Source organism: Panthera pardus, unplaced genomic scaffold (assembly GCF_024362965.1).
Source record: "Panthera pardus isolate Hobbes unplaced genomic scaffold, ASM2436296v1 HiC_scaffold_12, whole genome shotgun sequence".
Classification (NCBI taxonomy): Eukaryota; Metazoa; Chordata; class Mammalia; order Carnivora; family Felidae; genus Panthera; species Panthera pardus.
This window is the reverse complement of record NW_026526677.1, coordinates 5,291,989-5,315,353: the sequence shown is the minus strand read 5'-3', so window position 1 is coordinate 5,315,353 and position 23,365 is coordinate 5,291,989. Positions and strand designations below refer to the sequence as shown.

Here is a 23,365-nt window from a genome sequence, read left to right as displayed (position 1 = left end):
GCCTGGCCCTCCGTGGGCATCTGGAGGATGGGAGCAAGAATGGGGCCCAGTCTGCCCGGTGAGGCGACGGGCAGCAAAGGGAACAGGCTCTGTCTGGCCTGGTTTGGAAGTTTATTCTTCATGGTTGGCAGAGGGGTGAACTTGGACGCGGGGGTAAGGGAGCAGACAGTTTGACGCGGGGCTGGGCACGGTGGGTGAGGCAGCTCCAGGTCCTCCCGGCTCTGTGGGTCAGTTTGGGGGAGGGTGGTGAGCGGGGCCGGGCGGGTACCCCTTCTAGTCGCTGAGCTGGGGGGGCGCACCGTCCAGCGGGTGCCACAGCTCCAGTCGGCAGTCACTGCGGCCCAGGCACTCGCACCAGTGCCGCTGGCGTTCCCCGCTGGCGTGGCTACTCAGCTGCACCCCGCCTGGGTTGGGGAGCAGAAATCAGGAGCCACGTCGGAACCCGCTGCCCCCCTCCCACCGCCCCCCCCCCCCCCCCCGCCAGCCCGCTCCCCTGCATTCTCACTCACCAATGAAGTCGTCAGCTGTGCCCAGGTCATAGTCCCATACAGACACTAGCAGTGTCTTCTGGGCCAGCTCCTCCCTTGGGCCTGCATAAAAGAATTCCTGCAGGGGAGGGGGCAGAAATGCAGGAAGGGGGTCGCCTCGGGTCCTTTACAGGTTCAGAAACAGGCTCAGGCAGGTGAGGTCAGGTGGGACCTGCGCTTTCTGACCGAGGCGGAACGCTGATCTTCCCACCCCGGGGCAGCCGGGACCGCCTCCACCGGACCCCGGCCTACCTCATTGAACTCGGGGTTCAGGGTCTTTTTCCGAACACTGGTCTTGTATTTACGTCTCTTCCCCACGTTTGGATGCAGGAAACTGGTTGGGAAGGATGGGGTCAGGTTAGGGATGGCCCTGGAGAGGGGCTCCGGGGAGCCCCCACGGCCCACCTACCTGTCCCCCCTTCACTCACAGGCGGACGAAGGGGTCCGAATAGCCATTGGCATCCATGGGGGCAAGGTGGGCACAGCGCAGGACACCCACCAGCAAGCCGCCCTGCCGAGAGCTGTAGCACAGTGACAGCAGGATGCGCCCGCGTTCGTCCCCTGCTGCCTCCGTCTCCTCCTGCGGGGTAGGCTGTGGTCAGCCAACTGCAGCCCAAAGCCCACCCACCCACCGGTGTTAGCCCGGATGTGACAACTCGAGCTGGCTCCAAAGCAATCGAGGACCAACAACTTCATGTCATGAGTCTTCCAAAACAGTCACCGGCCCGGTGCCCTGGAAGGGAACTTTCCGGCCAGCTGTACCCTCCAGGGCCTGAGAAGGGGAGGGGCTTGCTCAGGCCACGTGACTGGTGAGCACAGTGAGGGGAAGGGTGCTGGTGTCTGAAGGCCACAAACATGCGAGGAGCTTCCCGAGTGGCGTCTCACTACGCGCCCATCACCACCCTCCCCCTGTGTCACAGAAGCAGCTCCGAGAGGCTGTGCTCCTCTACCTGATGACGTACAGGTCACTAAAGCTACAAAAACCACCCTCTTCACCCCCCACCACCCAGGGGACCAGATTCTGACTGTTCTTTGCCACCCTCAGCCCCTGGTGCTTGCAAAGGGCTTGGGAGGATGTTCAGGAAGAACGCGCTTCTCCCATACCTCGCAGAGGATTCCGTTCACAGAAAGCCCGGCCACCTTTCTCCCCGGCTCCTCAGGGAGGGAGGGTTCGGTAAGCACCTGCCATGCGCAGCGGTGCGGCCGCGTGTGGGGTCTGGGACAGGAAGTGCCCTTCGCGGGGTGCCTGCCCCACCTGGGTGGGACTTGCCAGCCTGGCCTTGGCTAAGTGGCAGGTGCGGCAACTTGTGGCTCCACCAGGGGGCAGGGCAGTAGCGTGTGGCCCTTCCATCCGTGGGGAGGGGAGCCGGAGCCGAGCCGGAGGTCTTTGGTCATTGGCGTGGGGCCCCCTGCAAGCACCTCTGCCTGCTGACAAGAGCTTATCTAGGGCTACAAGCCCCAGGAGTGGCGTCCACAATGCCCTATCCTGCTGTCCATTCTCTCCTGGACCTTGACCTGCCCTCCCAACTTGGGCTATGGGTGGATCCCATCAGTTTCAGCCTCTGCTTCAAGCCGGGCTTTATCTCTGCCCCCTGAGGGCCTTGATTGTCCCAGTGCCCAATAGCTGCTCTGGGCTGCCTTGGTGGAGAGGGGTGGGGTGGGGGAGTCGCACCCCTGCCCAGCCACTGGGGCCTGGCTGTTCCCTAGGGCTACGGGGCCTAGGGCCTCCCATCCCTGCTTGGTCCCACCGTCCTACCCACCTCCTCATACAGGGACATGCCACGGGCGGTGTCCAGACTCTTGGGCCTCTTGATCTGAAAGAGCAGAGAGCTTGGTCACCTTGACCAGACACCGCCCAGGGTCTCCCTCTTTGTCCCCTTTCCAGCTTCCCCACCACAAGGATCCTGATCCCCACCCCAATCTGTGTCAGCCCCACTCACCAGCTTCCGCTTCTCCAGACACACATCGAAGCTCCTGGCTCGGTTGGGCACCAGCTTCCTCAGGGGCACCCGCAGCTCCCCCAGGGGAGGCGCCCCCCGCCGTCGCCGCAGCCGCGGGTCCTCACACACACACAGCCTGTGGGCCGCCGGGGTCAAACCTGGCCGAGCAAGCCCCGCCCCCCCACCTCGGCCCTGCCCCCTCGCAGCCCAGGCCCGGCCCTGTCCTCACCACAGTGTCTTTCGCCCAGCATCCTGGCGGGTGAAGCCGTGATAGGTGAGGGTCTCCTCCCAGACAGGCCCCCTTGTGCCCCGAACTGTGCGAGTCCTCAGCTGGCTGGCCTAGGGGCCAGGGAGGGAGGATCAGGACCTCCTTGGGCCCCAGGGCCCCACCCTGGCTCACCTGCCTGGTGGGCCCCCAGTTGCACATCCCTACAATGGGGAGCTCCATGCCTGATGTCCAGGCTTTGGGGGGACGGGGCACTGCAGGGCCAGGTGGGTGTTCCAGGCTGGGGTGCGGCCAAAGAGCGTCAGTAGGGGTCTGGGTCTCACCCTCACCTTGCTGGCTCCTGGCAGCAGATTGGCTTTGACATAGGTGTCCACAGAGCCTGAGGCTGGTGGCTTGAGACCCTAAGAAGAGACCACGAATGTGGGGCAGGTCTGTGGCCCGGGCCCTCCGCCCTTAGACCCTTGCCCTCATCCTCACCTTGGCCCGGTGAGCCGTGCAGTGCAGGGCGCTGTTGTCCGCATCAAAAAGAAGCGTGAACTCGAGGGCGCCCAGGGCAGCTAACAGGAGGTGGTAGGCAGGGTCAGCTCCCGCCTCGACCCCCTCCCCACCCCCCAAATGGCACTATGCCTCCCGCCCTGCCCCTCCCTGGTCAGATGCCTGGGAGGCCCCAAACCCTACCCTGGCTGGGCTGGGCCAGGAGCGTTCCCCTTGTCCCCTGTCCCCACTCACTGCTGTCATCTGAATCTCCCTCTGGCTCTGGAGCGGCCCGCTGCCGGGGTGCAGAGCGAATGGCAGGGATCACTGCAGGGTGTGGGTCTGGGGCGCTTAGAGCGCGCTTAGCGAAGGGGTAGAAGTGTGGGAAATAGTCGGAAATGAGGCGGATGGGCCGGATGGGGCCGGGGCTCACGTCGATGGCCATGTGCTCCTGCATGTTCACCCGCTGTGGCCGCCCCCGGCTCCCTGCTGCCGCGCCTGCCATGGGGGCTTGGACGTGGGGGCGGGGACTCAGAGGAGCCCCCACGAACTGGAGACGGGGGGAACGCAGCGGGCCAAGGAGCCAGGGTGAAGAGGCATCCCTGAGGGCATGGGGGGGGAGTCTTGGGTGGCAGCCAGGACCTGAGGACAGAAGGACAGAATGCAGGGTCCAAGCAGGTGGGGTGGGGGAGAAGTGGGGGGGCTCTGGCCCGAAGGAGGACGCCTGTGGGCTGGCAGTCAGGCCGGCTGGGCTACTCACCGCTCCCTGAGCTCGTCCACCTGGTTTGGTTCGCTGAGTATAAGCCAGACTGAGATGACCCTCGAGCGAGACTGTGAGCAAAGAGCCTCCCGGGAGCGGTGAGGGAGGGGGAAGGGGCGGGGTCAGAGCCCATCTCCTGGGCTCAGGAGGCTGGCACTTCTCTGCCCTCAACCCCAGGGGTCCCTTGGGGCTCAGCCTCCCTCCTTCCTCAGTCCCCCTTCACACCGTGAGTTATTTTTACCAGGGTCATGCGCCCTGCTCTCAGCGGAGGAGTCTGGAGGACCAGAGGCGACACGGGGGGTGTGAAGTGTGAAGGGCAATGGGAGGGGCTTGTGAAGGAAGGGATAGGTGAGGACGGAGGGATGGATGCAGGGGGAGGTGTGTAGGAGTGGGTAGCAGTGTGGGGGACACTTTGGGGGGGTGGAGTGGGGAGGGGGCCGAGGGGAAGAGGAGGAGGGGAGGGGGAGGAGGAGGAGGGGAGGAGGAGGAGGAGGGGGGCACCCGCAGTCTGGTTCTCTGCAGCTCAAGCTCAAGCTTTTTAAAACAGGAATCACATCACTTCACACCTTTCACCCCTTCCCCCCCCCCCGCCCCCCCACCTGGAACAAAATCCTAAGTCACCACTGAAGCACGTCCCCTTGGCACACCATGGTGGCCCCTGAGTGGCGAGGCCCCTCCCCGACTCTCCGCCTTGTTCATCTTGTTTCCTCCAGGACCCCGAACTTTGTGCATGTGCTGCTCCTTCTGCCCCCACTTCCCCCCTGTGCCCTTTGACGTGGCCTGTTCTTGCTCACCTTTGGTTTCAAGGTCACTCTGTAGGCGAACCTGGCTGCTTTTTTACCTGCTCGACCTTCCCTTCTCTCTCTTCCCAGCAGTCCTGCGGGGACTGCCCTTTCCACAGTCTCCGTCTGGGAGGCTCATCCTCCTCCCTGGGACTGTGCCCCCAGACCCTGCCGCCTAGGGAATTCCAAAGACAGCAGGCCAGGTGACAGGCTCGGGGAGGCCCAACGAAGTACAATTCTGGGTTGGATGGCCAGAGACAGAAGCTCTGTTTTCTGTCGATGGGAGGCTAATGCTGTGCCGTCCGAGAGCCGTTGCCCTCTCCTCACTTCTCATCCCGGCAGAGTAGAGATTCTCTAAAGGTGAGGCCAGCACAGTAGAAAGCACAGTAAGAGGGAGAGCCCCTGAGCCCCTGGATCCAGCCATGCCTGAAGCTAGCCTCTTTTGGTGAAGTCAGCTGGTGAGGGGAGTTTCCTATCACCTGTCCCGGCTAATATTACTGCCTAGTCCACCATGACAGGGTCAGACTGCTTTATCCTCTCTCTCTGCTCTACATACCTGTTATATAATTAATTCCACTATTACCTGTGATTAATTAATGTACAATCACATGATTATCTCTGTGGCCTGCTCTGAGGTCTTCCCTGGACTGAGTCACCCCCAGAGGGCAGGGCAGCATCTGGCTGGTCCGAAGATATGGCCCCAGCACAGTGCCTGGTGCACGGCAGGAGTTCGGCGTGTTGGAACTTTGTAGTAACACAGGGCTCCTCTTCGGATTCCTGCGGCCTGGCATGGGGTCAGCTAGACACAGAGCAGAGAACAGGAACTGCAGGGGAGTGGCTGGGTCTGGGCGCTGCTGGAGTCAGGGAGGGCTTGGTTCAAATCCTAGCTCGGGGAGACCTTGGGCAAGGTGTCTCTTCTCTCTGAGCCCCAGTCTCACCAGCCAGGGCCAGCACTGCCCCGCCTCAGGGCTGTGGTAAGGGCCAAGTGTTAAGTGCCCACTGTTCAGTGGGTAACACTGTGATTGGACAGAGGCACCCCATCCAGGAGCCAGCTGTCCCACGGGGTCTGCTCAAGGTCAGTGCACAAGATGCAGTCGCCACAGAATGGGTAAAGGCTCTTTATTCGGTCCCGGAATGGAGCTGGCCTAGCAGGGTGAAGGAAGGGTGCTGCTTACGGCCAGGCCTTCAGCCCGTGGACCACTTAGGGAGGGCCAGGCGGGGCTGGTAGGCACCGGGCGCCAGCAGCTGCAGGGTGAACTCTGTGATGATGGCCGTGAGACCCCAGACACGGTGTGGCCCGTGCAGGAAGACGGGCAGAGTGTAGCGGAAGTGGCCACGCTGGCAGAAGTGGGTATAGCCTTGGTTCTGCTCCTGCAGCAGGTGGGCCAGGGGTAGGGCAAACACCTTGTCCACCTGTGGGCAGGAGGCAGCGAGAGGGTAGACACGGGACCTGCTGCCGCAGCCTCCCCTGCGTGGAACAACCTGGCCCCCACCGTCCCTCCCCACTCACCTCCTCAGGGTTGGGCCTGAGGCTCTGGGGATCCAGGGGGCCCACACTGGCAAGCACTGGCACCACGGTGGTCTTTTGCTGGGGCAGGAAGATGGCAGGCAGTCAGGGGAGGCACGGCCTTGGCGGGGCTCTGGGGCGGGGGAGGGGAGCCCGAGAGGGAGACTCCACCTCGCCATCCAGAGGCCTTCAGTTTTGGAGGTCAGGTCCACCTGGCCCCTGCCCTTGAGCTCACTCCAGCCATGCTGACTAGCTACAGGCCCCTCAAACTCACTAGAGCCATTCAGTCCTCTGGGCCTTTGCAGACTGTTCCCTCTGCTTAGAATAACCTTCCCTGACCTTTACTACCCTGAAATCTCCCACTTGTCATTCAATCCCTGCCTACCCTGTGAAGCCTTCCCCCACCCTCCTCCACCAAGCTGGGCAGAGCTGGCTTATCCTGGGGCTACCTCCAGCCCAGGACCTGAGCCTCGGTATCTCCCACGAAAAGGGGCTAAGATACCCCTCTCTGAAAGGTTGTGCGGGGATGGAACATGACTGCCAGGCAGGTGTCTGGAGCTCCACCAGAGGCCAGGACCACTCTCCTTGTCCCTGGCGGTGGCCTCAGGGCCTGGCAGCCTTACCTGGTCATACACAGGCTGCAGGATGCCCCACACATGCTCTTCAGGCACAGTAAGGCCCAGCTCCTCACGGGTCTCCCTCAGGGCTGTGTGTACCACGTCCTGGTCAGTGGGGTCCCACTTGCCACCTGGGAAACTGAACAAGCACAGGTGGCCTGGTCCTTGGTCTGTTGGGGCCATGGCGGGTGAGGGTGACGGCTGTGCGGAGAGCTGATCACCCACCTAAGCATCTTTTGTCTCTGCCCCTAGTTTGTCGTGAGGCCTCCCGCAAGCCACATGACCTCTCCAGGTTCGGTTTACCTCCCTAAACGATAGGGGTAAGGGAGAGGCCCTGGGGCTCACACACGCAAATTTTGCTTATGGTGGCCCCAGTGGCGCTATGACCCTAGCGTGTCCCTCATTCCCGACGGGACAGGGGCGGGGCCAGGGCGGGAAGCCAGGCAGTTCACCCCACCCGCGAGCTTCGTCGGCTCCAGGACCCGAATCTCCCCAGAGTCGCCGGCAGGGGGCGGGGTCCTGCCTTTTTAGAAACACGGGCACAGCTCCGAGAAGTGTCCCGGTCCTGAGCTGGTGCGGGACGCGCTTCGAGGGGTCCGGCGTGGCGTCCGGGCTGGCACCCACGGCGCCAGACTCGGGGCGCGGCTCTCCCCAGACCCATTCCATAGAGGCGGAAACCCAGACTCGGACAGGCGAAGCGCCTCGCTCAGGTCCCTGCGGTCTCCGGGACTCGGCGGCCTCCTCTCAGTAGAGCGAGGAGCTCCCGGCCGTGTACCTGACGTCGCCCTTGTGCCTCCCGGCCAGGCGGCTGGACCGCAGCGTGTAGAGCAGCGCTGGGATCCCGCGCACCGAGCACAGCGGCACGAGCACGGCGGCCGCCGCGGGCCGCGCGCGGAGTCGGGCAGTGGCCCCTGCCAGCAGCCGTCGGCAGCGCTGCTCGTCCTCCGCTGACAGGCAGTGGGGCGGCATGTCGGGCCGGGCGCACCCGGGACACCGAGGGCGCCACGCCAGGCGAAGGAAGGGGAGGGGGCAGGCAGCACTAGCGCTCGGGGTCTCCGGGGAAGCTGGGCGGGGCCGTGGGAGGAGTCGCCCCGCCCCGCCCCGCGGGGCTCCGACGCGGCGTCGGCTGTGCCCTTGGGGGCGAGACCCGCACAAGAGGCGGGGCCTCGGCGGGAGGCGGCGGGGCTCTGGGCCAGAGGGCCGTGGGCGGGGCCCGAGGGAGTGGCCTCGACACGAATTGGTGGGGCGGGTCCGGAAGGGGCGGGTCCCCCTGTCTCGGGCTTCCGGCAGAAGGGGCGGGCCTGGGCCGAGGGCGGAGCTGGCATTGGTGGTTTCGAGGGAGGGTGTCAGAGAGCCTGGAGTCAGTAGCTCGCGGTGCTCGAGTCTCGGCGGCTTCCGGACCCAGCTCTGTGACAGCCGGGTTCGAGATTCCGGGCGTCAGGCTTCGAGGCTTGGCCGGACCCCGCGTCCCTCCACGCCCGCGTGTGCCCGTCCCTTTCCTAAGCACCTCACGCGCAGTGCTCCAGGATGTTCGGAGTCGGCATTTAGGGGGTCCACGGAGCGCGCCTCCCGGAGGCCGGGGACATCAGGGGCTGCGGGAGGAGTGCCTAGCCCGGCCCCGCTCTGGGCCCCTCTCCTGGTTCTTCTGGGTGGCGCGCGCCGTGCCCTCCCGCTCCAAGGGACCCACTCCAGCCCCAGGCCTTTGCCCTGCTTTTCCCACCGCTGGGAGCTTGTCTTCCCTCCTCCCCTTCCCTCTCGCTCTCAATTTCTACTCCTTTAGGTGTAGGTTTAAATGTCACTCTGCTGTGGAAGCTGTCCTGCGTCGAGTCTTGATTGGAGTCTCAGGCCCTCCCCCTCCCCCCCACTTGGCCTGGCCCGTGTGGTCACTGCCCATCATGGTTCTGCATCCCTCCAGACCCTGGCTTCTCGCGGACCAGACCACCCCAGTTGTGCGCAGCACCTATAGTGGAATGGCCGGTGTCGCCAATGCTTTGCATTGACTTTGAGCAGGTGCCTCTTTGAGCTGCAGTTTCAGTCCTCAGCCGGGCACGTCAAGGCCGGGAGCAGAGCGTGCAGCCTCACTCACAGCGCTGCTCCTCGGCTGGTGTTGGCACCTTTACCATCACTGTGCTCCCAGCGATACCACCGGCACCGGGCAGAGCTTTGGAATGTCTGCAGCCGTCTCTGGGGTCCGGGTGTTCCTGAGTCCTTCCACCCCCACCCCCGAGGACAGAAGTGCTCTGACTACTCATGCCAAATGGTTTAATGTTGGGGGAAAAGGAGAGGTAAAGCAGGGTTGAGAGGAGTCACCCCCAAGGCAGAAGGGGACATGTATGGGGGGGGGGGCTGGTTCCAAGCCTGGCATCTTCTCGGCCTTGCTGTGACTCTGGGCAGGTAGCCTCCCTCTCTGGGCTTCCACCTGCCCTGCTATCCTTGAGGGAAGAGGGCCTCTGCAGAGGTGAGGCAGCAGGGGTAGTATTCAGGGTAAGAGGAGTCTGTGCACAGGGCCCTCATCATCACTGAGGGTCCTGGACAGTCCCCAAGCACATGGCGGTGGGGGACAGGAGCCCCAGCCTAGCTGGGAGGGGCAGGCTCTCCTGATCTCTGTCGTTCTGGACATTGGGGAGGGGGTATGGCGTTGGTCGGGCCCTTGGGATTCTGAGGGGGCTTGAGGCTCCAGGGTACAGGCCCTGGTAGGCGAGGGGCTGGTAGGTGGCTGGGGCCAGCAGAGCCTCAGGGGGGGCCAGCAGCTGATGTCGCAGCCGGGCGGAGGTCCTGGAGTTGGAGACTGGAGCTTTGTGGGAGTCTGAGGGAAGACATGGTCTGTGTGGACCCCGGACCTTCCCTCACAGCCTCAGCCTCCCCTCTTCCTCCCCTGCTCCCATCCCAAGCTGCCCCCCTCTCAGCCTTCGCTCTTGTTCTCTCTTCGTTCGCTCTTCCCTGCCATCTCTTGCCGTCCAAACCCTTCCCAGTTCTTCAAGGCCCAGCTCAGGAGCCACTTCATCCAGGAAGCCCGTCTGACACCTCCCACCCCTGCTCTTAGCACCTTGTCCCCGTCCTGTTCTCTGTGCCCTTGGCCCCAAACTGCCTCAGAATTCTCTGCCTCCTCCTCTTTGTCCACACAGGTGCCCAGTGGGCTGGCTGGACGTGCTGAAGCCCCCTCCTGGAGGCCGTGTGGCCCTGTCTCCTCGCTTCCTGCCCATCATGCAGGCTCTGGTCCCACTGTGTCTGTAAGCCTGGAGGCTGACCTGTTCCCTCCTCTGTGGAGCCCTTCAGCAGGCAGGGGCCGAGGCCGCTGTGACTCCGGGTCGGGATGCTGAGCAGGGCTCGTGGAGGGACAGTCCTGGAGACGGGACGAACAGGAATGGAGGCAGAGGGTCACAGGGGAGAGCCCAGGTCAAGGCAGGCCGTGGGACCCCAGGACCAGTCAGTGGGCAGGAAGCAGAGAGAAGGGCAGGACCCGAGGCCTTAGGAGACAGTGCAGATGGGGGTGAGGGGCTGGGTTGGGGCAGCTGGGCTCACACAGTACCAGGAGTCTGAGTCACTCTCCCTAAAGCCCTTGGCAAAAGGGTTGCTGGCGATTTTCAGCTGGGTGATCTGCAGAGGAGAAAGTGCAGTTATGGGCCAACCCTGAGCCAGGGTGAGGCTGTGGGGTCCCAGGTTCAGCCACCCTGTCTTCCCCGAACCCCCCAATCAGGAGGCCCTGGGACCCGGGCCCTCAGCCCAGGAGCCACAGAGTCATTGGGCGTGAAGGCAGGGGAATGACCGAGGGCAGAAGTCTGCTGAGTCCTAGGGAAGGAGAGAAGGGCAAGGCTCTGAGCTCAGAGCTTTGGGCCTCAGTCTCCATCCCTGTGAAATGGGCTGGCAGCTGCCTCGTGAGCTGTGGTCCCAACCCACCCGGTGGTTCTGATAGGCTGTCACGGCTGTGAACTGGGTCTCCTTGAAGACGAAGGACTTGAAGTTCTCCTGGGCGTAGCGCTCGCTGTCCTTGCGTGGGTCCACAAAGACCACGTGGAATCGGGGCTGGTAGCGGTGCATGGAGTTGAGAATGATCTGGGGGGGGGGTTGCGGAAGGCAGTGTTCGGGGGTGTGGGGGAGCAGCAGCAAACCTTCCCTTGGGCTAAGCCTCTCTCTCCAGGGCAGAACGGCTGTCTTTCTTATAACGGGGGCGCAGAGTCTGGTCCCGAGGGCCCACGGTTCTGCATCAAAGGCCCTGTGGCATCTGAGCATTTTGCCACTTTGCCTTCCCTCACACCCACATCCCGCCGTCAGCTCCACCTTCAGAAATATCCAGCATCTGATCAGCTCTCCCACCCCACTGCCTCCTGGCCAGCGGCCCTGCTCCCGTCCAGCTGCGCTGTCTATTGTCCACACCGCAGCCCCGGCGAGCTGCGGCGTGCCACCCCCTGCTCAAAACCCTCCTGTGGCCACCGCACAGAGTAAAAGCCAGAACCCTCTCCGCAGCCGACTGGCCCCGCAGATCAGCCCTGGCAGCCTCTAGGGTCTCTCTCCTCCCATCTCCCCTACACGCCCCACTTCGGCCACGTGGGGAGCCTCCTTGCACTTCTCCCGACGGGCCTAACGTTCTGCAGCCTCGGGGCCTTTGCACTTGTTCCTGCCCCTGCAACAGCGTTCCATACACACTGTCTACGAGGAGGATAGTGTTCGCTGGAACGTTCTCACTTCCAGCCCCCTGCTCGGGCAGTCCCCTCTGCTGCCCAACCCCTGGCCGGGTGAACTTGGCCCCCAGCGTTAGCCGCCAGTAGCGGGTGGGGACGCTGGGCGCCAAAGTCACAGCTGGCCCTGGCTCCAGGCTTCGTTATGATCAGGCCCCGGTGTCCCCAGCCCTGCCCTGCCCCCTCCCCGCCGTGGCCGGGGCCTCACGTGGCCGTTGTCGTCCAGCAGATTGTTGGTCAGCTTGAGCTTGTCAAAGGACACAATCTGGCGCATCCACTGTGCACCTTTGGCCGGCGAGTCCGGGTGGAAGTGCACGCGGCCGGGCGTGGCCGGGTCTGCTCTGCCCGCCACCAGCCAGGCTGAGCTGTGAAAGGCGTACCTGGGGACAGAGCGCGTGGGAAGGGTGCCCCGTCCGCCCCCACGGCACCTCACCTGCCGCCCCTGCCCTGAAGACCGGCGGGGCCGAGGGGCCCTTGCTCTACCCCCAACTCACACGCGAGGAACCGGAGACCCCAAGGATGCTGTCTGGCCTCGAGCGCCCGGTGGCCGCAGTGGGCTAGCCCACTGTCCCTGCCCAGGCTAGCCCACTGCCCGCCTCAGGCTGCCCTGCGTTGGGCCCCTCGCCTTGCCGTCAGGCTTCCCGCTGTTGCCCCAGGGTAGGCCTCCCCGGTCACAGTTCCGACTGGCCCCCGGCTCACCCCAGGGTGCAGGTAGGGGTCGACTTCCTGGCCCCGCCCCCCTGCTGTCCCAGCTGCCTCCCCGGGCCGGCCCCCAGACCTGTATCTTTTGTCGTCCAGAGGCACGAAGTCCATGAGCAGTGCATAGTCAGCCAGCGTGTCCATGCCCAGAATCTTCACCTGGAAGGTGGGAAACATCCTCCTGCAGGAGGGTGGCGCTCAGCAGCCCAAGGGCGGCCCCACCGTGGCCCCCTGTCCCCCCCCACGCACACGCCCGCTGCTCGCACCTGCCTGCCTTGGTGACAATCATCTCCGTGCCCAGCTGGTTGAATTCCTCCCACAGAGCCTTCATCTCCAGCTGAACCGTCACGCTGGACACACGCGGGTTCTTGGGGCCCTGCTTGCCGGGCTCGGCCACGACTTGGGCCCCGGTGGGAGGGTCTGACGGGAATGGGGAGTCCAGCCGGGGCTCCCAGCTGGAGCTGGTCAGGGTGTAGGGCTCTGAGGTTGCGAGTACCCCGAGGCCGGCAGAGAGGAAGGCTGGGGAGAGAGGATGAAAGCCTGAGCCTCACCCCCGCACCACCAAGCCGGCTCTCATCCTTCCGGCTGCACCTAGGTGCCTCTTCCTCCAGGGAGCCCTCCCTGACTGCCAGGCCTGTGTTCCCATAGTATCCCTGACGGGGCATCACTTCATGAGGCAAATGCCGACTTAAGTCTCCTGGAGGCCAGAGACGGGAACTGCCTGGCTCCTCAGGGAATCTTCGAGCCATCAAGTCACGTGGCCTTGTGGCCTTGAGCAACAAAATCGTTCCGTCTCTCAGAGCCTCAGTTTCTATATCTGTCCCAAGGGGTTCTTGATACGTGCTTCACAGGGCTGATGCGAGGATTTGCGAGGACACACACGGTGCCCGGCACACCCTTCAAAAACGACACCTGTTACGATGGTAGGACATGGGAGGTCGTGGGTTCGGGAATGAGCGTCTTCACTCCGCAGAGACCCTGGTGCCTGGTCCTGCTCCGGGAGAGTTGAACTGAGAGGACATCCTCGAATCACCACCAAGGACTCCCGCCCATGTCTGACTTTGCGCCCCATAAACATTCCATTTCTTGACGTGCCATCCTGGCACGAGCCTTGACCAAAAATTTTGCCACCCTCTACCCTCCTTAAAAAAAAAAACAAAACACCATAAATCCTGGGGGGCCTGGATGGCTTAGTCGGTTGAACATCCGACTTCGGCTCGGGTCGTGATCTCACGGTTATGGGTTCGAGCCCCTCATCGGGCTCTGTGCTGACATCTCGGAGCCTGGAGCCGGCTTTGGATTCTACGTCTCCTTCGCTCTCTGCCCCTCCCCCACTCATGCTCTGTCTCTCTCTCTCTCTCTCTCTCTCTCTCTCAAAAATAAATAAATATAAAAATTTTTTTTAATAAAAAATAAAAATAAGCAAACTCTACCTGAAATAAGACACTACTTTACGCCCATGAGGATGGCTATTACCAAAAAGAAAAGAAACAAAAAGGAAAGGAAAGGAAAGGAAAGGAAAGGAAAGGAAAGGAAAGGAAAGGAAAGAAATTGCAAGTGTTGGTGGGGGCGTGTGGAAATTGGAACCCTCTGCATCGCTGATGGGGTACAAGATGGAGCCTCTGCTGCGAAAAACACAATGAGTGTAGGATCCAGCCAGGCCACTTCTGGGGAGTTACCTAGAACTGGAGAAATGCGCTAAAGGAACCGAGAGCAGAAACCCGAACAGAGACACGTGCGTGAGTGTTCACAGCAGCACGATTCCCGACAGCCCGAAGGTGACAGCAACCCAAGTGTCTACTGTTGGAGGAATGGATAAGCAAGGTGTGGTCTAGCCAGACAACGGAACCGTCTTCAGCTTTAAACAGGAAGGGGCTTCTGCAGCGTGCTGTGACTTGGGTGGACCTTGACGACGTCACGCTAAGTGAAATAAGCCAGGCAGACGCAAAAGGACAAATCCCGTGTGCTTCCGTCTGTGAGAGGTCCCTACGACAGTCAGCTTCAGAGACAGAAAGAAGAACGGTGGGTGCCAGGGATGGAGGGAGGGGGACAGGGGGGGAGCGTCTAATGGAGACAGAGGTTCAGTTTTGCCAGATGCAAAAGTTCTGGAGACGATGGTGGTGATGGCTGCCTTGTGAATGTACCTAACGTCACCGAATTGTACACTTAAAAATGGCTCGAATGGGGGGTGGAGGCCCTGGGTGCTCAGTTGGTTAGGCATCCGTCTTTGGCTCGGGTCATGATCTCGCGGTTCGTTGGTTCGAGCCCCGCGTTGGGCTCGGAGCCTAGAGATTGCTTCAGATTCTGTGTCTCCTCTCTCTGCCCCTCCCTTGCACGTGCTGTCTCTCTTTCTCTCTCTCTCTCAAAAATAAATAGACAAAAAAAAATTTTTAATGGCCAAAATGGTAATTTTTGTGTTATGTATGTTTTACAAGTTAAACATTAAAACCAGAAAAAAAAAATCCTGAAAAATGGACTATTAGTTTCTAGCAACCCCCTAAGTGGCCAAGAGCCTGGTAGAACTGAGATCCCCTGGGCAGAGGTGGGTTTTGGTGTTGGATGGATGGATGGACGGACGGACGGACGGATAGAGGGATGGGTGGAGGGAGGTTCCCGGGGTGGTCTACGTGTAATGAGCTAACAGGTGGGCAGCGCCTGGCCAGAGCTGGCACATAGTAGGTGCTTCATTGGAGTGTGGGGCTCAGGGCCTGCGGTCCCATATTTCGCAGCCCTGAGGGCCACGTATGAAAAGCCCCGGGAGTGGGTGGGGGTCTTTCCGAGAGGGATGGACCGCATCAGGTCTGCATCTCCCAGAGGGGCATGAAGTGTAGACGGGCTGATGTCCCCACCACCTGGACCAGGCCACCACATGGGCAACTGCCCGTTGTTCAGCTGCCCTGCTGGGGCAGGTCTATCATCTGGGTAACTGATGACAAAACCTCAAGGGTCCATGGGTCCCCAGGGGAGAGGCTCATGGCTTCCCTGGGTCTGGGGCCTTCACAGGCTGGTCACTGGCTCCCAAGTCTTCTATGAGCTCACCCCCTGCCCATCTTGGTCAAAGTGCCACCCCCGAGTGCTCTCAGAAACTCAGGAGGGGCCCCTTCTCTGTCTGGTTCCTCTAAAAGCTGGCATCCCTTGGGGTCAGGAGTTGACAATTTCCCACAAGCATGGAGCCAGGTCTGGAGGGGAAGTTAGAGACTTCTTGTGTAGCCCCTGACCTTGATACTCAATGGGCGAGGCCCAGAGAGAGGAAGGGACAGGTCCAAGGTCACTCATGCCTGAGAAGGCTCTCCCTTCCCAGAAATGGCTCTGTACCCCGGCCCATCAGCACCCCCATATTTGCACATGGGCGGCTGTGAGCCCATCAACCTTGCCCTGGTGGGATCTGAGGCCTTAGCGTGGGGTGCCCCTGCCCCACCCTCTTGCCCAAGACCTGGATCCAGAAGGGTTTCTTTGGTCCCCCCACCCAGTCCCTGCCCCGCCCCATTCACCCTGGAGCCTGAGCCCAGTCATGGGGCCACCTCGGCTGCCTACACCGTACCTGCCATGGGGACGGCCTGGACGTTGGCTCCTGGAGAAGTCCTGCTCAGTGCGGGCCAGCTGCAGCTGTCACCTGAGGAGTCCCTGCCTGCTGGGTTGGTGGTCAGACGCTCCTGGTCTCCTGGCCCATTCAGCGGCACAGCTCAGTTCTGCGGGACCGTCCTTCCCTCCAGGCGATCACTCACGTCTTGGTTCTCCACCGGAGTCAGGCACCTGGTCTCTGCAGGCAGGCCACTCTGGCCCTGTGGTATGCAGGGCCCCGTCTCCAAACCACCCTCAGACTGGACTGCACCAGGCTGCTGGCCGGGCTTGTCCAGCTCCAGGAGTGGTGCTGTGTGGGAGGAGGGCAGGTGGGAAGGCTCTGACGTTGCAAAGCCTCCTCCCCCCCTCCCCGGTCCCCCCTCCCGGCTCCCTCCCTTTCCCAGCCAGGAGCCCCTCAGCCACTCCTGATCAATGGACCCAGGCGCAGAGTGGGGGCCCTTTTGGAGGACCTGGCCGGGTGGTCCGCAGGGGCCCAGGCCCGGTGACTGGAGGGCTGGGCACTGAAAAGGCCTGGCGGAGGCCGGGGAGGCCGCAGTAGCCGCAGGAGCATGAGGACTGATGGCAGAGGTGATGCCCTCTCACCAGGACCTCGACCCCTGACCTGGGGCTGCTGCTGGTGTGGCATCGCCTGGGAAACTGGGAATCACAAGGGGGCAGCATCAGCAAGTGCTGGCAGAGGCAGAGCTCCTGGACTGGATGGCAGGAAGCCGGGTCTGGGTGATGGCTGGGGCCCGAGGAGCTGTGCGATGCTGGTGGATTCCCGACAGCCCCCGTGCCTCAGTTTCCCCAACTGCGCGCATAATCTCTTCTCTCTGGGATGAACAGCAGTAAACTGCTCCCATCCTGATTGACGGTGCCTAAGTAGTCCCCACGGGGTGGGAGGCTGGCCCAGGTCACAGGTCTCTGGGGCGGGTGTCTGCTCTGCCCACAGGTCAGCCTGCTCTCTCCAGCCCGACCAGGCGCCTTCTCCAGGCTGCCCACGCCCATCCAGGCCCGGCATTGAGGGACACCTGGATCACCGGTCAGGAAGGCACAGGAAGGCACAAAGCTGGTTGCTGTCAGATGAGAGTGCTGCTTGGCCATCTCGTTGCCGCCCGATTGCCCAGGGAGGGTCATCGGGCTAGACCCCAGGAGAGCTCAGTCTGGGAGGGAGTGTTCCAGGCCAGCCCCCAGGCCGGCACTAGGGGACAGCACCTCAGGCTGGGCTGGGCCCGCTTGACTGGGGTCCCCAAGGCAGACTAGACCCCCCCTCCCCAACACACCTCCTCCAGAGTGTGGCACTGGGGACGTGGGGGAGGCGGAGGCCCATGCCTGGCAGTGGGCATGGAGGGAACGCGGGTCGGAAGGACTGCTTCTCTCCAAGAATGACACGCAGCTCCTCCCAGAGCCTGATGCCCGGGGGCAGACCTCTCCTCCCTCCGCTTAGGGGTGCCTCCTGCTTTGGTCTCCTGTAGCCCAGATCCCTGCCTGCCAAGCTGGGAGAGGTAGGCCCATGCACAGCTCTGGGGTTTGCTGTGGGGCAGGATGAGGGGGCGGTTCTCCATGCTTGGGAGGGTCCCAGCGGCTATCAGGGGCCACCCAGTGAGGTGTGTGACCGGCCATGCCACGCTGTCCCAGGATCCACAGTGGGGTGGGGGGGTGGGGAGGAGGGAGAGGGGAGAGATGATGGTCTTGGGAGATTCCCACCAATCCTCCCGGCTCCCCCTCAGCCTGGACTCCCAGGAGTGGGCCAGCCCAGGGTCCTGTTGGCCACTGGTGTGTGTGTGTGTGTGTGTGCGCACGCGTGTGCGTGCACCTGCACGCAGCTCTGCTCTGTGTGATGGGAAACGCCCCCTCCACGCATGTAGGTGAGGACACTGATGGGCCACCCCACTTGCACACAGATGAACCCCAGGCCCCATGCCCCACACCCACTCGTGTGCACACGTGCACAAGCTGCCGTGTGCATGGGTGCACGCGCTCTCTCTCTCACACACGCCTCACACACAGGCGCGCCTCTCTGCACAGCCTCCTCCCCGGCCGGCCTGCCCTTCCCGCCGGAGGCGCCTGCTGGCCCCCCTGCCCCCTCATCCATCTTGCCTGCCAGCCCGTCCCTGGCGCCCCCATATCCTTCACACCTTCTCATCTCGCTGCTCAATAGCAGGAGGCTGCGTGGCAGCTGTGGCCGCGGGGAGATGGATGGGCCAGGCGAGGGTGCAGAGGGGCCGGGGGGAGACGCCTCCCGAGGATGACGCTCTGGGCCCCCCGGCCCCGCTGTCAGGCAGGAGCCGCAGCCTGTCAGGCTCAGGTGGGTGCAGAAGCTGCGGGCTGTGTCCAGTCTGGCCTGTGTGGACGCCCTGCAGAGAGGGCCTGGGTCAGGACCGAGGGGACCCCAGCAGCAGACCCCGCGCCCGCTCCCTCTTGGGGTGCTGAGAACCTCCAGCCCCGCTGGTAGGACTCCCCCTACCCCAGGCCAAGGTACCTCTTCCCTGCGTCCCTGCCCCTGGGCGGCTGTCCTGGGTGGGGACAGCCTTGTCGAGCTGCACCCCTTCTCCAGCCCTGACTCCCCCTGAGTCCCCATGGGCACCGGGCTCATTATACATTGGAAATGCACATCTGGGCTGTGTGCCCAGCCACATATAGACCTCCTCAGAAGGACACCCAAGGTATTGAAGTTCTTGGAAACACATGTGTGTCCAGTCATACACACACACACACACACACACACACACACACAGTGCCTGGGTAGGCACGTGCATGGGCTTCTGCTCTCTCAGACTGATTCTCCAGCCCCAGGAGTGCAGGCAGGTTGGGAGGCCCCCTCTGGGTCGTGGCCTCTTCTGGAAGGCCCTTTGTTGACTCCAAGGGGGATCTTCCCCCTGGGCACCTATAGGCTGTACAGAGACAGCCATCACTGGCCCCAGGACACACAGCATGTCCAAGACCACCTTGGGCCAGACCTGCGCCAGATCCTGAGGTCACAGAGAGGGACCATGAAGGACAGAGGACATGAACCATTAACCCCTGGACATCTTCCATTTTATAGATGGGAAACTGAGGTACGGAGGCATGGGGGTATGGCTAGAAACATGGTATACAGCAGAAGGCAAAGGGGAGCCCGGGAGCAAGACTGTGGCTCGGGACCCATTGTTCAGATGGGAGGGCTGAGGCTGTGCGGGTCCGGCCTGGGTCAGGGGCTGGGTCGGGGGTGAGGGCCAGCGCGGCAGGGCAGGCACGGAGAACGTGAGCTTCTCCGCCTGAATGGAGGCAATGCCCTTTTCATAGTAGGTGGCCTTGTTGATGAACATGGGGTACACGGCAGGCCCCCCCCTCACAGAGCACATTCTCACCACCGGACATCTGGAGGATGGCTATACCGGGCTGTAGGGTCTGGAAGCCTCAGTCCTGGGAAGAGAGCCTCCGGCCAAGGTTGCTGGGGCCGACCTCTGCCCTGGCTCCTGTGGGGGCAACCCCAGCAGGCAGTGCCCAAGAGATGCCCTTCACCGATGGTCTCATACAGTCACTGCTTCACTTTCTCAACCAATGTGACAGGGTGTCTGCCGAGATGCCCCTGGCTCTGTGTTTAGAATGGAGACACAAGTTGCCTTAGAAAGACAGTTGTCATTGTGGAAGTGTAGCCTCGTGGTTAAGGGCACAGACAGTAGAGCCTGGGTTCAAATCCTTGCTAGCTGGGTGACCTTGAGCAAGTCACTTAACCTTTCTGTTCTTCAGCTTCCTCCTCTGTAAAATAGGAATTATAGTGTCTTCTCCTATCCTCCTGAGGTTTAAGTTAAACGGCTAATAGTGCTTAACAGCGTCTGACACAGAGTAAACATAATATAATGGCCTATCAAATAAATTTTTAAATTGTGGGAGAAATCACTCGAAATCACTGTCGTGGCTCTGCATCTGTAAGGACGATGGATGGGCCCCCAGCCCTAAACACCGAAAAGATGTTGCCCCTCCACTACGGTGTTGTTATAAGTAAGAGAAAACCTCAAAATCAAACACGAAGCTTTAATAAGAGCAAAAAACCCCAACCAATGGCTGATTTTTCCTACAATTGTTACGTTGGTTCTTTTAAAAAAATGTTTCAATGTTTATTTTTGAGCAAGAGAGAGAGAGCATGAGCAGAGGAGGGGCAGGGAGAAAGGGAGACGCAGAATCTGAAGCAGGCTCCAGGCTCGGAGCTGTCAGCACAGAGCCGGACGTGGGGCTCGAACTCACAAACCGTGAGATCATGACCTGAACTGAAGTCAGACATTCAACTGACTGAGCCACCCAGGTGCCCTGTTACTCTGGTTCTTTAAACAATTTTTCAAATGTCAAATTCTTTCCGATATTTCTTTCTTTTTTGTGCCCAGCCTCTGCTGCGCCCCCGGTGCATACCAGTTCTGTCTGCTGGGTCACTCCGATGCTGTCCCGCCGGGACTCACCACTGAAGGAGGGGGCTGTGGCTGCTTACTGGGCTGGGGGACAGATCTTTGCCGTGGCAGGGGGAGGGCTGGTGCCAACAGAGCATGTGGCCCCCTCTGAAGCCCGTCCCGCCCCCCGAAGGCCAGTTGCGACACTTGGAGAACGGTTACTAAGGAGGCTAGGGCTGGGCACCCAGCGTGGGGAGGCCTGTGGCCTGGACACTGCAGGACTCGAAGGCCACGGAGGGCGTGCACCTAGTGTGACAGCGACCCCACGTGGCAGCGGGCAGAGCGGTAGCCGGTGGGCGGCGCGATATTCCCAATCTCCTCCCCGCCAGGCCAGGCGCAGAAGCGGGGAGGCCAGACTCCTGTGACGTTCAGGAAGGGAAGGCCTGCAGCAGGAATGCCGGATTCCCTGCTAACGTGCGGAGGGACGCTCGGGGAAGTACTTGGAAAATAAAGACAGGCTCCATGTTTGCACCTGCAAGCAGGTGGATTGGGTGGTGCCCGCTCCGTATCACCTCCCTCTGCCTTCTGTGGCCAGGCTGTGAGGAGCCCCTCCTGGCCTCTGCAGGCGCCGGGCAGATCACTGTGTCCCCGAATGCCAGGCCTGTCCGTGGGGTTCCAGGGAGGCTGTAGGGGCAGGGCATTGGCGGGGGGAGGGGGCAGCCTCGTGTTCTGATCCTGATTCTGAGGTCCTGATGACCCTGTGGGAGGCACCGTGGTCCCTGCCCCTGGGCCTCAGTTGCCTCTGCCACCAAAGCTGTGACCCAGGAATCTCCCCACAGCAACACACACGCACCTGCAGCTGAGGATGCCCGGTCCCCAGCCTCCGTGCGTGGCCGGTCCACGCTGCCCGTTCCATGTGCTTAAAGCAGGAGAGGCTGTGCCTGGGCCAAAGGCTGGGTGTGTGAGCCTGTCCCTTCCTCCGGGCCCAGAACACAGTGGGCCGTGGGGGCCACCCAAGGCTGGTCCCCAGCCCACCCGTGAGCCTGGCTCCAGGGTCCCCGGGTCGGGCCCTCGCCTCTCCGGGTCTCAGTTTCCCAGCAAGTCCTTGCAGATCTCACCCTGGGTGAAGAGCTCGATGAAGTCCAGGACTTTGGCCACCAGGGTCCTCATCCTGCTCGCAGCACACCCTGAGGCTGGGGGCCCAGCTCCAGGACTGGGGACCAGGAGGAGAGGGGTCGGGGGGTGTCCCAGAGAGGAGTGCTCTAACCCCAGGTCCTTGACCCTGCCTATCACGCGGCCCCGCCCTTCCAAGCCCCGCCCCCTCACCCATTTCTCCTGAGGTGGCAGCCTACCCATTCCGTTCTTGGCCAAGGGGTCCAGGCTATAACTCCCCCACCCCGGCAGCTGGTACAGGGCTGGGCAGGGCACCTTGGGGCTCTGCAGTGGGGGTGGAGGGACAGGAGGGGTGGGTCAGGCCCCCAAGAAGGGGAAACTGAGGCGTGGGGAGAGCATGGAGGGAGCACGGGGCACTACCTACCCCAGCCCAGCCTCCCTCCACCCTCTGGCAGGAAGGGGGGAAGGAAGGGACCAGAGGGCCTGGAGGACTTGCAGGTGGCAGGCCCTGACTGGAGCCCAAGGAGAGGGCCAGGGGAGGCACTGGCACCATCCCAGCTGTCCCCTTCCCCACTGCCCCTGAGGGGCCAGGGCCACCTGGTGGTGGCACAGGTGCATGGCAAAGACCCTCTGTGGGAAGCTTCTGCGATGAGGCAGGTGCCCGTGTTGGCCGTGCTGCTGTGCAGGTCAAGGACAAAGCCGAAGGCCCGGCCTGAGGCCTGGGGCCCCGGCAGCTGGTTCAGTTCTCGGGCCCTTGTCACCTTGCATGGGTCATCCAGGTTGGCCCTGGCACTGCAGGAGCAGGAATGGGGTGTCAGCCCCCTAAGAGTCTCAGTCAGTGATCAGAGGTTTAATGGGATGACAGCCTCATGCTGCAGGGAGGGGTGAAGCCCCCGAGACCCTGCAGGAGAGACAGAGCAGCTCAAGGCCTCTTCTCTGTGCCACTGTGGCCGTCCCTGCCCTGCTTAGGACCCCCACCGGCTGCCCACTGGCCCCATAAAATCCAAACCCTCAGCCCAGCCCCACCTGCCTGCCACCTGCTTCATCAGCTTTCACTGCAGCCGCACCTCCAGGCCTTTGCACCTGCCGGACCCTTTCCCAGAATCTCCTCTCCTCTCTTTTCCTAGTTAACCTCTACTCACCCTTTGGGGCTTGGCTGAGATATAACCTCCTCCAGGAAGCCCTCCATGGCTGCCCTTGGCCATGTTAGATGCTTCATGTTGCCCCCTCCCCTACATTTAGCCTCTTGGGTTGTGGTTGCTGCCGTTTTCCTCTGTGTCCCCCAGTGGGCTAAGGACAACACCTCAGTCTTATTCCCCATTTTTTCACCTGAGCTGACCAAAGCCCAGCTCGGAGATGGGGCCCAGCGAACATCTACTGGAGGAGGAAGAGCTGTTGGGGTGCTGGACAGGTAAACGCAGCCTATGGGGCTGGTCGGAGGCAAACCGTGGGTCTGGGGAACTCAGAGGAAGCCCTGATCAGCTTGAAGTCTACCGCGACCGTCTGAGGCGGGGACTCAGTGCCAGGCCGAGGGGCTGGGCCAGCCTGGAGGACACCCGTGTGAGGAAGTCGCTGGTGAAGGTGCGGTTGGGGTCCCGGCCCATGCAGCGACGGCCGGCAGCTGTGGCCACCGGCTTGGCCAGCCCAGGCGTGGCGAAGCTGGTTCTCTGCAGCTCCCCCGGGGCCCGCAGCCAGTGCTGGGCCAGGTAGACACCAGACGTGTCATGGCACTGGGTGCCCCCAGTCACTGCCGCGTGGCGCAAGGGCCCTCGGGGCACAGACAGCAAGCACATCCACATGTGGGGTGGAGAACCTGGTGGCGGACCTGCTTAGGTGACCCTGGCACGGACACGGGGCCCAGTGGTCAGAGCTGGGGTGGCAGAATGGTGAGCTCCCTGAGGCCCGAGGGATCCCAGCTGGGCGAGGAGGTTGTCTGTCAAAAGTTGTGGGATGCAGCTCAGCCCCGCCCCGTTTGTGCCTCTGGGGGTGCAGCTCAGGGCTTCTCCCGTCCGGTGCCTATGTTGGGAAGAGGGGCCCGTTCCCGTGGGGGAGATGGGCCCCAAGATAGGCTCCCTTTAGCAAGAGGACTACGCTCCCATTTTGTAGGTGGGGAAACCAG

General features: G+C 62.3%; 4 protein-coding genes across 11 annotated transcripts; all 4 read right to left on the bottom strand.

Moving 5' to 3' along the window:
• Window positions 1-92: 92 nt before the first annotated feature.
• LOC109246867 (double C2-like domain-containing protein gamma) lies at window positions 93-5,408 on the bottom strand. 7 transcript variants are annotated; one of them, XM_053899389.1, is made up of 13 exons: window positions 5,293-5,406; window positions 4,722-5,063; window positions 3,928-3,998; window positions 3,423-3,809; window positions 3,171-3,250; window positions 3,023-3,094; window positions 2,697-2,806; window positions 2,468-2,603; window positions 2,288-2,341; window positions 956-1,107; window positions 780-861; window positions 510-606; window positions 93-404 (listed from the first exon to the last, which is right to left on the bottom strand). In XM_053899389.1, the coding sequence occupies exons 4-13, from the start codon at window positions 3,670-3,672 to the stop codon at window positions 274-276; spliced, it is 1,164 nt and encodes a 387-aa protein (XP_053755364.1). In that variant the 5' UTR covers window positions 3,673-3,809; window positions 3,928-3,998; window positions 4,722-5,063; window positions 5,293-5,406; the 3' UTR covers window positions 93-273. The 7 variants fall into 7 exon arrangements, with proteins under 7 accessions (XP_053755364.1, XP_053755365.1, XP_053755362.1 ...); XM_053899390.1 differs by lacking the exon at window positions 4,722-5,063 and having other exon boundaries at window positions 5,293-5,408; XM_053899387.1 differs by having other exon boundaries at window positions 3,928-5,063.
• NUDT8 (nudix hydrolase 8) lies at window positions 5,401-8,001 on the bottom strand. 2 transcript variants are annotated; one of them, XM_053899394.1, is made up of 5 exons: window positions 7,609-8,001; window positions 6,840-6,972; window positions 6,220-6,297; window positions 5,885-6,122; window positions 5,401-5,508 (listed from the first exon to the last, which is right to left on the bottom strand). In XM_053899394.1, the coding sequence occupies exons 1-4, from the start codon at window positions 7,800-7,802 to the stop codon at window positions 5,895-5,897; spliced, it is 633 nt and encodes a 210-aa protein (XP_053755369.1). In that variant the 5' UTR covers window positions 7,803-8,001; the 3' UTR covers window positions 5,401-5,508; window positions 5,885-5,894. The 2 variants fall into 2 exon arrangements, with proteins under 2 accessions (XP_053755369.1, XP_019270742.1); XM_019415197.2 differs by lacking the exon at window positions 5,401-5,508 and having other exon boundaries at window positions 5,814-6,122; window positions 7,609-8,000.
• A 1,348-nt stretch (window positions 8,002-9,349) lies between these two features.
• TBX10 (T-box transcription factor 10) lies at window positions 9,350-16,906 on the bottom strand. The gene is made up of 10 exons (XM_053900603.1): window positions 16,747-16,906; window positions 16,373-16,426; window positions 15,750-15,869; window positions 12,475-12,727; window positions 12,135-12,389; window positions 11,718-11,889; window positions 10,731-10,886; window positions 10,363-10,430; window positions 10,082-10,176; window positions 9,350-9,639 (listed from the first exon to the last, which is right to left on the bottom strand). The coding sequence occupies exons 1-10, from the start codon at window positions 16,904-16,906 to the stop codon at window positions 9,350-9,352; spliced, it is 1,623 nt and encodes a 540-aa protein (XP_053756578.1).
• Window positions 16,907-17,901: 995 nt separating this feature from the next.
• Window positions 17,902-23,039, bottom strand: ACY3 (aminoacylase 3). The gene is given in 11 exon segments (XM_053900602.1): window positions 17,902-18,126; window positions 18,955-19,089; window positions 19,091-19,174; window positions 20,987-21,011; window positions 21,013-21,052; window positions 21,252-21,308; window positions 21,311-21,346; window positions 21,486-21,603; window positions 21,844-21,876; window positions 21,879-22,032; window positions 22,801-23,039. Coding segments are annotated over 11 exon segments (1,146 nt in total).
• Window positions 23,040-23,365: the final 326 nt, after the last annotated feature.

What these genes read in the sequence shown, in the direction of transcription:
- LOC109246867 (XM_053899387.1), bottom strand. Translation starts at nt 4,060, where the DNA reads ATGGGCTCTGACCCCGCCCCTTCCCCCTCCCTCACCGCTCCCGGGAGG. An exon ending in GGGAGATTCAGATGACAGCA is followed by an intron (nt 3,251 to 3,422) that starts GTGAGTGGGGAC and finishes ACCTCCTGTTAG; the next exon opens with CTGCCCTGGGCGCCCTCGAG. An exon ending in CACAGCTGACGACTTCATTG is followed by an intron (nt 405 to 509) that starts GTGAGTGAGAAT and finishes TCCCCAACCCAG; the next exon opens with GCGGGGTGCAGCTGAGTAGC.
- NUDT8 (XM_053899394.1), bottom strand. Translation starts at nt 7,802, where the DNA reads ATGCCGCCCCACTGCCTGTCAGCGGAGGACGAGCAGCGCTGCCGACGG. An exon ending in AGGCACAAGGGCGACGTCAG is followed by an intron (nt 6,973 to 7,608) that starts GTACACGGCCGG and finishes GTGCTTGTTCAG; the next exon opens with TTTCCCAGGTGGCAAGTGGG. An exon ending in TGCAGCCTGTGTATGACCAG is followed by an intron (nt 6,298 to 6,839) that starts GTAAGGCTGCCA and finishes TTCCTGCCCCAG; the next exon opens with CAAAAGACCACCGTGGTGCC.
- TBX10 (XM_053900603.1), bottom strand. Translation starts at nt 16,906, where the DNA reads ATGACCCTCCCTGGGCAATCGGGCGGCAACGAGATGGCCAAGCAGCAC. An exon ending in TGCTGGACGACAACGGCCAC is followed by an intron (nt 10,887 to 11,717) that starts GTGAGGCCCCGG and finishes CCCCCCCCCCAG; the next exon opens with ATCATTCTCAACTCCATGCA. An exon ending in GAGAGTGACTCAGACTCCTG is followed by an intron (nt 10,177 to 10,362) that starts GTACTGTGTGAG and finishes TCCCGTCTCCAG; the next exon opens with GACTGTCCCTCCACGAGCCC.